This window comes from Solanum tuberosum, unplaced genomic scaffold (genome assembly GCF_000226075.1).
Source record: "Solanum tuberosum cultivar DM 1-3 516 R44 unplaced genomic scaffold, SolTub_3.0 scf00429, whole genome shotgun sequence".
Lineage (NCBI taxonomy): Eukaryota > Viridiplantae > Streptophyta > Magnoliopsida > Solanales > Solanaceae > Solanum > Solanum tuberosum.
In genome coordinates, this window is record NW_006239358.1 from 11333 (window position 1) to 22904 (window position 11572).

The 11572-nt window shown below is 28.9% G+C and overlaps 1 protein-coding gene across 1 annotated transcript; it reads right to left on the bottom strand.

Annotated features, from left to right (window-relative positions):
- Positions 1–5525: 5525 nt before the first annotated feature.
- On the bottom strand, positions 5526–7066 carry LOC102597818 (zinc-finger homeodomain protein 9-like). Its single transcript, XM_006363336.2, has one exon. It carries the CDS (start codon positions 6801–6803, stop codon positions 5763–5765), a length of 1041 nt encoding a protein of 346 aa, XP_006363398.1. The 5' UTR covers positions 6804–7066; the 3' UTR covers positions 5526–5762.
- Between the last annotated feature and the right edge of the window lie 4506 nt (positions 7067–11572).

Sequence of the window (11572 nt, forward strand, 5' to 3'; positions counted from 1 at the left end):
ATATATTCTAGAACCTTATTCTATTTTATTGATGATGGAGAAATCTAAAAGTCCCATAATATGGGATGGATGGATAGTAAGCAAATCACCTCAACTTTGAAAACACCACAAGTTGAAGGCTAAAAACACCCCCACCATGTCCTACCCCCGTTACTAAAAGAGCACACAGACTCCTAAAAGAGCGCAACCAATCACCCTACCAACCGAGACAGATGTAGCCCTTTGATGAGGGACGGAGCTAGTAGCTCGCATTTATAATGGGTTCGATCGAATTCAAATAATCTATTTAAATCGTGTATTTGTATTAATAAATTCACTATATACAAAGAACCTAGTTATTATCATTCAAAAATAGTCATTATAAAATTCAGAACTCATAAAGTTGAAATCCTAACTTCGTCTCTGTTTCTTATATCGGGCTTAACTTATTAAATTCAATATTTTTCGTGGGGAATAAAAATTTATGAACTAAAAATTCAACGCATAAAACTTAAATTTTAAATCTGCCTCTACTCACTCACGCCCTTTGAGCCCTAGGGTAAAATCTACAAATATCCATTTTTCTAACAAATGTAATTGAAAAATAGCAATTCTCGTTAATTTCGAAACTTCATCATATTGTTGTCATGAGAAATGTTCTACATTTTATTTATGAAATTTAAAGATTGTTAATAGTGATTATTTTTTTTAAGATAAGATTGAAAAATGACAAGATATTTTTTTTTTCATGTATATGTTTTGTGATAAGGTGGCCTCAATTATCAGTATTAACATCGACTAAGACAACTCATCTTCTAATAATAATTATGATCCTTTCCACTCAAATCCTTTTCTCTCCTTCAGACATCAATCACTACACACCCAATTAGTAAATAATTAGTTTCTTTTGTTTTAGAAATAAGGGTTAATTAATCCTGTATGGATTGTTTTCTTCCATTTGAAAATAATTACTATTCTTAAACTATGTTTTAGTGCTAAATAATTAATTTGGATAGACTTTTAGTAATATTAAGTGTCCAAGGAGATTCAAACCCTCATATCGTTCTGCTACTAGACCAAGAGGATGCTTTGTTATGACTTTGTAAATTGTAACATAGTATATTTTATATACGATCATTTTTTAAATATTTATACTGAAATCATGCAAAAATTACTAGATTCTTGGGATTTTCTCCCCCCAAAAAATCCTTAATTGCCAAATTGAGAAGACTAAAAACAAACTTACATGTGGTGTTTAGGAAGAGAGATCGCAGGTATTATTACTTTTTTGACCTCATGATCATTTTAAGAGAAATTTACAAATATAGTCCCTTATATTGAGAGGTATGTCTAAAACAATCCATTCATTATACTTTTGAACTCTTTTAGTCTTTTTAATTTAAGAAGGGAAAATGAGCACTTTAATTTTAGTCGTATATTTAAGAAAAATTCTAATCATTAGATTAAACAGGAATTGTGGAAAAAACTTGTTTGATATAAATATATTTAAGAAATTAATTGGAACCCAATTTCTCGTCATTATTTATATGATTTAGATATAGAGCGATAATAAAAGTCATGATTAGAATAAAAGAAAAAATTGAATTATGTGTAATTCAGAGAGGACAGCTAATACCCAACCTTCTCCAAAAAACATTTATAAAAAAGAACAACATGAATTATTATTGAATAGTTGATAAGTAAAAGTTTTGGATTTGACCATTTAAAAATGAAAAATATGCCATATTTAAAGCAAAATATTAAATTTAAGTGTTCTTAATATCAATAATAGACTTTAAAAAAAAAACTCAATGTCCCATATGGTTAGTTTGTTAAATTGAAAGGATATGATGGATTCAAACACGAAGCTAGGTGGAGTTTTTGGGTTTGGACAAATGCAGTATCTTTTTCTTAGATTCTGTATTTATACTAGAAAATTAATTAAATATATATGTATATTAATTCATGAACTCTTAACAATTTAGAATATCAAATCTTAATTCTGACTAGGAATGGCAATGGGGCAGGGTGGGTTTAAGGCTATGTGGGGTGGGGTAGGGCGGGTTTAAGGTTATGCGGGGCGGGTGGAATGGGGTTTTTTGAAAACTAACGTGGGGCGGAGCAGGTTGCGGGTATATGTGATTTTATGTGGATTCAAACTTAATTTTAACTTTTTACATCTTATAACAGTCATAGATCATTATTTATTAACATAATTTCTTTAAACTACTAAAATATTCAAGATAGTAAATAAAAATGGTACAATAAAAATAATAGTACAATTTTTTACATGTTTCCCAACTAACCTTTAAAAGATAATTTTTTAAGTCACTATCCTATTAAATTAATACAACTTAATAAAAAAATGAATTTATTTTTATGAATTATATTTTTAGTATCAAAATTAACTAGAAAAAGAATATATTAAAAATATTATGTGGTGCAGGTTCATACGGGACGGGTCTATGCTGGCGGGGTGAAGCGAATTGAAAATGTAATAAATTGTTATGCGGGTGGACTAAAAATTTTGCAAGTTAAGCTCAACCCGCACCGCTCCATTGTCATCCCTAATTCCGACTCCGCCTCTAGAATAGGTGCACATTTCGAGGAAAACAAGATTACTGACTTTTTTATGAATTAGTAGTCACAGTACCTAAATGAGAACACCCACCTTGTGCTACAGTAATAGGTAATGGACTCGCCCCTATTCTTTCCTCACCTCATAATAATTTCTATTTGACTAACTTCAAACGCATTCGATGAGGCTGCCTTCTTCGTTAATCAGAATTTTGAATTTGAGTTTTGAATATTAATTTTTTTTTAATAAGGAGTATTTTTCTGAATGGGGCCTTACGTAGCATGATTTTAGATAGTCAAACTTTATTATGAATATCAAATATTGGATGAAAAAAATTAAAAAAATAAAAACTTCAAATTGTTATTCTACACTCCATTCCTTTAAAGGAAAGTTAAGTAAATGAGCATATATATGCCTCAACAGTGTTTTTTTTCCATCAATTATTTTCTAACATGATTGTTTTATTATTATGCTTATTTTACATACTTGAATTTAATATGTTTATTCGAGCCAGGATCTATTAAAAATAATAGTTTTACCTTGTCAAAATTAAAATAAAACTATATACACCACATTCTCCTTCTACCTTTATACTGAAATTGAAACATATGTTATTGTTATTTCTATTCAGATAAATGGTAGATATTTATGTAGTCATAAATTATCTTTACTAATTTAAAAAAAAATAATTTTTTTAAAATTTCATTATTTTAATTTTAAAAATGGTGATTTTTAAGGATAAAAAAACTGTTCAGATAAATTGGACAGCTTGAAAGTACACTGAAGTTATGACCTAGGTCAATCAAAAGTTAGATGAATGAAGGAAGATTGAAATTTGAATTCCATCATATCATTAGTTACTCCTTCTGTCCAATTTTAATTGTCATGTTGTGTTTTTCGAAAGTCAATTTAATTAATTTTTAAAATTAAATTAAATTATATTAATTCAATATTTTAAACAAAAAAAAATAGATATTTAAAAACTATACGAAAAGTACTATAAATTGAAATTTATTTGTATCATAAAATGAAATTACAGAAATCTCACCTTTTAATTTACTTATTACCATTATCCCCTATAAGTTTTACAAATTTCCAAAATCCCTCATTTTCGCGCATCAGATTAGTGTATCTCGCTCATCAGATTAATGTATCAGCGCTTATATTATTGTATCTCGCCCATCAGATTAGTTGCATCATGTATAAAATGTACATCAGATTAGTGTATCACGTATAAAATGTAATGTATCTTACTTTAACGATTAATGTATCTCGTGCATCAGATTAATGTATCAGTCGCTTATATTATTGTATCCGTTTGAGGGATTTTTTGTAATTTATAAAACTTTTTAAGGGGATAAAATTATTATTTTGCCTTAAAAGTATGTGATTTCTGTAATTTACCCCATATTTTTCTTATGTATACCTTTTAAAGAAGTATAAATAATTTTCCTTTTACTAATTTACCCTATTTCTTTTCAATTTATTGATATTAATTACTTTAAGAATAAAATAATAAAATTTAATAAATAGATAAATATTTGAGATTTTAAAAGAATATTGATAACTACATAAAATAGGACGGGAGAGGAATTTTTAAGGAAGTTTGTTGATAGCTTAAACTGTGAGCTAGAGTTTAATCATCTCCTAAGCATATATTCGTTTAATTAAAGATTATTTTAAGAGTGGATAAAATTTTGTCCGTATCAAGCCCACCAAACTATACTTTGCGCATAATCCCAAAATGCTTAAAAAGCTAAATTCTATATCATACTCCTACATTTTCTTTATATTAAAACTTTTTCATAGTACTATACCAACAAACAAATATTACTATAAGTAGTACCATTAGTTAAATTAACAATTAAGTCATCCAGTGGTTATAATACCATGAAATCTTTGACTAGACAAACAGAAGAAGAAACAAAGATTTTATGCACTAATTCAGTATATATTAGTAGAATTAACATGCAACTGTTTAAAGTAATCGCAATATGGTGAATTTCAAACAAAAATAAATAACTTGTAATAACATAACAAATTAAAATCCGTTAATATACTCCACTTAATGGAAGGTCTAAATAGAAGTATAATAAGTCGATTTGTACTCGAATTAAAAATTCTCACAACAACCAGATCTACTCGACATGAATTTGGAGTTAATGAAATGAAACTATTCTAAAAAATCATTCACAAAATTTCCAATTAATAGTATCAACCAAATAAAAAGTGTTGAACCATGGTATTTGATTTGCAAATACATTGTTAATTTTACTCCGTACGCCCAATAATAGTTATTCACTATACTATTTTGAAATATTCAATAATATTTATTCACTTTATAATATCAAATGAATGATCATTTTCTTATTACATTTTTTAAGATATTATATTATTATATTCAAAAAATGATATAATTAAATCACTTTCTATTTATAGTTTCTTAAAAAATGTGCAAAAATCAATAATGAACAACTACTACTAAACAGAGGGAGATTTTCTTTAACCCTTCTCTAAGAGCTTCAACTCACCACCTTCAGATAAAAAAGGAGTGTGCTTATCATTCGAGCAACTCTCAAGTTTGCTCTCAAGTGAGTATCAGAATGTAGAGATACTATGATAATTAATTTAATTATCTGTTAATCTCCCTAAATTAATGCCATGTTAAAGCACTTTGTGCTTCATCATCTCAGACAAGAATCGAAATGGAACACTATCTTTCCCCACCCCCACCCCCTATAGTCCCTACTACCCCTGCATTCCTCCTCTTTTCTCTGACAAATAGCTACAGAAATTTATATAACTGTACCTAATTGCAGACATGCAATTTTTTTTAACAGCACAAAAAAGTGTAAAAAAAGATAAAAAGAATCAATGCTCAATAGCTAAGTTAGTTAATCGAATGAGATTATAGTAATTAAGTAGCATAATATAATTAATATACAAGGCAAGCAGTAAGCAAAAAAAAAAGAAAAATTAACAAATTAAATTGCTCATTGGAACAATCTTGATTTCCAGTGTTATCCTCATCAAGCTGAGCACTAATCCTTAAAAACAAAGCATAAAACAGTTCTAATTGGAAGAAAAAAAACAAAAAAAAACGTGATTAATAGTAATCAGCCTCGGAGTTTCTGTTTCTTGCACTAATTCTAGTTAAAACTTTATTTGTGCATATATTTTTTTGGGTCATTCATATCTAATTAGATCAAGATGAAGAAGACCCATTAGTAGCAACAACACTATCACTTGTGTGAAGATGGTGGATTATGCCTTTTTTGTTGTCACTGTTGTTACTTTCATGCTGATGTTGCTGGATATGTTGATGAAATTCCGAATCGGTGTTGTTATTTCTACTAACAATACAAAAACCATTAACGCTGTTAGTGTTACCATTCTGGTGGTGGTTGTCGTCGTTATCGTTGTCGTTGTCACCGTCGCCGGAGCCGGAGTTGGGTTGATCTGATTTCTTCCCGAAAGTGTTTTTGTTATTGTGCATCCATACTTTAAGAACCCCTTTTTCAACTCCAATTTCGTTACAGAAATTGCTCACCAGATCTTCATCTCTCTTCTGCATTTTCCACCCAATTCTTTCAGCGAGTTCCAGCATTTTCACCTTCTGATCTGGAGTGAATTTCGTTCTGAAACGCTTCCTCCCGTTCGAATTAGCTAACGGAGCTGATGTCGGGTTCTGATTTTTCTCCCCACAAAACCCAGCACTGAGTGCCAAAAGCATATGAGGTGCAGAAGCTGGGTAATAAGCCGACGAAATCGGCGGTGGAGATGGAGAATTCGGACTACTATGGTCCCCACGTGGAACCTGCAGAGGTGGAGGAGGATGGTGACGATGGTGAGGTTGATACTCAAGCACCGCGGTGGCAATAGGTGGCGGTGGGATTACAACCGGTTCTTCCGGTTCACGACGGTGAAAATTACGGTGACACCCACAAGCAGCACATTTTAGTGAAGTTGGGTCAGATGGGTTAGCTGTAGGAGAAGGTAAAAATTCTCCACACCCATCAACAGCATGACCCCCTAAACTAGCAGCATGATTTTTGAGACACTCTCTGTAAATAACCACAACAGGATGATGGTGAAAGGAACTCTTCCTTTTAAGAACACCATTACTAAAAGGAAAGGGTTTCAGTTTTTGGATCTGAGTTGGGGTTTCAATTTCAGCTTCTGGGGTTTTCACTGTTGTAGTAGTAGTAGTAGTAGTAGTAATGGTTGTGTTGTTGGTTAAGTCCATGGCTGAAACATCTAACACTCTTTTTTTATCTTTTTTTTTTAGTCAAGAGTTAGTAGATGATTAGATTTAGGGTCAAGATGATTTCATACAAAAAAAGGAACCATCTTTATTCCTAGGAAAAAGGATAATAAGAAGGAAGAAAAAAAAGAAGGGGGGGACTTCAGTAAGTGAGAAGACAAAAGGATGAAAATGAAATGAAGGGTGTTTTTTAGGTTTTGGTTTATGGTTATGGTTTTGGGTTGATGAAGATGAAGATGATGATAATGAAGATATGAATACTGATGACCTTAGATAATAAAATCGTATATTTGTGCTTTTCATCCCCTAACTTGTGACATACTTTAACTTTAGTCCTTATGATTAGTATAATTTTATTTTATTTTATAATTACAATCTTCAAGCAAATTATAGATGTTATTTCTCATTAGCATACCAAATGTTCTTATTTACACTGAAATTTGAATTCAAAATTATACAATTTTAATTCATTCATTAATCACTAAGCCATACATTTAAAAGATTTGAAAATACAATTAACCTTAAAAGAAAATTAAAATACGTGGTACCCTTTTCCTTCTAGACAACAAGGATGTTTTTTAATTATATTTCTTTCAAATATAAAATATTAGTGCATTTATTTAAAACAAGCACTTACAAAATTTAATAGTTCAACAATTAGTAATTTACAAAATTAATGAAGATTCATAACCAAAATGGAATAAAAGATTGAATTAAAAATTTATCATTAGTTGAGGGGCTAATGGTGAAAATTTTTGTAATAAAAATCTTGATTTTGTGGTTGTCCTTGTTAACCAGTGTGTGTATTTTTTGACCTTGGTTCTAATCTAATCTGTGGTTAACCTGCAGGTGACCCCACCACCCCACTTGCTTGTATTAGACTTTGTATGTCATGTGTGTAATAAATACTCATCATCAGTTAAAATGCTTATGCCAAATACTCTTGTCCTCTTCTCCTTTTGGATAATCATACTTGAGCACTTAATTGTTTAACCAAATTATGATTTAGAGTAATTAAACATAATAAACTGACCATAATTTCAGTTATTTCATTGTAAAGGACTAGTGTATTTAATTTAATTAATTTGGATTCCATAGTTGAGTAGGGGAGTAATTTAATTACAAGGTTGTCCCATCTACTGACTATTTAATACTTATATTAAAATTGATACAGAAGACCTACTAGTACTAGTTACTTTGACTAATCACTCTGCTGGGGAAGAGCCAGCAGTAAGCCACCAGCAGGACATAATAAATGAGTGAGTGATTTGAGTTAGATCTAATGTTAAGTGGTTGCCTTTTTGTAAGCAAATTTCACAAAATTTAGCTAGGTTTAATGTTCACTGTAAAATACTACTAGCATTTTTGAGTTGATATATACTTATTGATCAAACAATGCTTGTGTTGTGGTTAATTACATTGATTAGCTTAGTTGTTAGGAGATGATTAATTATGAGTGAATTAGGTGAAGATAATTATTGACTGAGTAAGAAAAATTGAATAGAATCATAGAAATGGAATTTACTGCAGCTGTCTGATGCATTTACTGAAGCAACCTTATTTGTCAAAGTTACAGTTGGAAAAGCAGAGGCAACCCAATTTTCCAAGACCTGGCTTTCACTCCCTGGTTAAAATTATAAAACACGTTACTGGGGTTATTTTTAATTTTTATATTTTGGTTCTCGTTCGGTGTTTGATAATTTATAATTTCATATTGAAATTCGATTAAATTTAAATTTATATCAAAAAATTTCATATTAGGGATAAAACACTTCTTCATAAACGCTAATTCGTATCCAAAAGAACTCAAACATGAAATCTCTATTTAAAGATGAAAGAATATTTACCGCTGTCCTGATTGGTACGAAGATTTACTACTCTCTGACGGTATATCGTATCCGTTTCCCATTTCAATATGAAATACTACTATTTTTAGTATTGAATTTCAATATTTGTAATTATACTGCTGTTGCTTACAAATATTTAAATATTGATTCAAGTGTTTATCTCAAGAAAAATAATTATTCATCATAATTTTTTTTAGGTAAAATACATGCTCAAACACAATTTTAAAACTCAAATATTAGCTCCAAAATATATGACAAATTGGGAGATTCATCTCTAGTTTTTCATGTGAATTTTATGTTCACATATATAACTTTATTTAGAAAAATAAATTAATTTTTTTCTAAATGATCTACCTGAATTCTTTACTTTTTTTTTCATATAGTTTCTTTTGATTTTTCATTTGATTTTTGGTATTTGAATTGGAGCTCGAAAAATTTAGATTTGCGCCACACAAGACCTAACTAAGAGTAAAATGCTCATTATTAAAAAGAATTATGTATCCAAAGCTCGAACTCAAAAAAATTATGTATCCAAAATTCGAACTCAAGACTTTTGATTAAAATACCCAAGTCAGTCTCATATTCTGTTGTTTTAGTTGCCTTAGTCCATTTTGTCCGCGCACTAATTATCTCTGACTTATTTATAATGTATGAAATATTATGATAAATTAAATTTTACACTATAATGATTATTTCTTATTGCTAATAATTTATATATTCCTAATTTATTTCACATAAAATAATTTACATATATTACGTGTATGCGAAAATTAGTATTTTTTTCGTTTCAAAAAGAATAACCTAGTTTCTTTTTTAGTCTGTTTAAAAAAAATGATCTGTTTCTTTTTTTGGCAACACTTTAACTTTTCACGTGACATGTTTAAGATCACAAGATTAAAGAATATTTCGATACATTTGACATAACTTTAATTTAGAACCACAAAATTTTAAAAAATAATTATTTTTCTTAAACTCCGTTCCAAATCAAACTATAGTATTACACTATTCTTTTTTAAACGGATGAAGTAATACTCAAAGGAAAAGTTGTACTACTATTTAATTCTGCAACACTTGACGCTTGTCCAGAAAATAAACAATAGTATTTCTCGACAATAAACACTGAACAAATCTTACGTAAGAAAAGTAGCGTACAAACCTCGAACTTAATATATTTTTTTGGGGGGCTTTTGGAGTTTAGTGCATGAAAAACGAGTAGTTAGCAATTAAATAATTATGATTAACTCCACAAAACCAAGCCACGTGTGCTTTCATAACAACACGTGACGTGACTATTTAGCTGCCACGTACGTTCTATTAGTTGTCACCATTTTATTAGTATTAAGTTAATTAAAAGAAGAACACAAAGTGTGATTACGTACTAAGTTTGAATTTTCTTAATTGTCAGGTTGTCATTTCCTTAATTTTAGTCTCTTTATTAAAAAACAAGAAAAGGAATGGGTTGGGAAAAGAACAAAAGGGATCACAGAATCACATCTCATCATTGTTAAATTTTTAATTTGCTCCTTTTGACTCTTAAAGGTTGAAACCCGTTGGGTGCACTGAATACTGAACTAATTAACCTATTTTATGATTTTCGTTACTTAACAAATTACAAGTAACTAATATGAAAAAATCTGGTTGAAAGCATCAACCTCGAAGGAGCACTGTAGTGTACGTTTCAAATTTAATTGGAATTCTAATACAGATTTTGTTAAGAATTCAAAAGTGTATCTCACTCATCTGACAAGATTAGGTGTCTGTTTAAGCTCAATTTAAAAAAATATTTTTAAGACTTTCAACAATTTGAAAATAAAACTACTAATAATTTATGCTAAATTTAAAAATATTTTAAATACTTATTTCGTTTCAAAATTATATAAAACTCAGAAGAAAGCAATTTCATCCGCTACCTAATATCCATAGGCGGTGACTTGTGTTATTCATGATTACGTTTTAAAGTATATATTCCACAGGTCAAACAAAGCAAATCACAAATGATAAATATTATAGATAGACATGGAGCAAATTTAAATTAAATTAAATTAAATTAGTGTATATAAATGCTATTAAGGTCCCCCTTTCTGACAAAAGAAAAAAAAAACTGCAAGGTCTACTCTCTTGTCCAGTCTATACAATACTCATTAAATTTAGACTAAAAAATGGGACCCAAATTACAAAAAATGAAATTCAAATACCAGTAAAGTCCACTACAAACCCATAACTTTATAACATGGATGAACTCATGGGCTTACCTTATATGCTATTTAAAGTAGTACTTTATTTTATTTGTTTAACACAATTATATTATTGATGAATGAAAACTTAAAGCTTTATGTCTCTATCAATTTATAGTTTATTTTTTTAAAAAAAAAAAGGAAAAAAGGGAAAGAGAATAATATTTCTTTGAGATTATAATATACAAAGCAAATTTAAAAATTTATCAGAAACGACGAGTTGTCGCATTCGTGATTAATTCTTTTCGGAATTAGTATCAAGAAGCACCAAAAGATATTGGCATTATTGTATAGTTTTGTGTTTTAAATGTTCTGTTTTAATCCCAAAAATAAATATGTTGATGAAAATTGAAAATATATATAATTTGAATAAATAAAATAAAATAGTTGTTTGTTGTTTTTAAATACATACATATTACTCTATTTGTTTTAATTTATTTGTTTTACTTTCTCTTTTAGTTCGTTTTTAAAACAAATATTTTTTTTTCTTTAAGACAATTCTTTAATACCAATATTTAATTTAAAGAATTAAAGAATATTTAATACATTTTATAATTCAATATATATATAAATACAAAATCAATTAATAATACGTGGGCCACACTTAAATAAAAATCTAACAAGTTAAACACTCATATAAACTATATAAAAAAAATTATACTACTCTATC

Bases quoted from the DNA above. Each gene is read 5' to 3' on its own strand.
- LOC102597818 (XM_006363336.2), bottom strand. From the start codon at position 6,803: ATGGACTTAACCAACAACACAACCATTACTACTACTACTACTACTACT.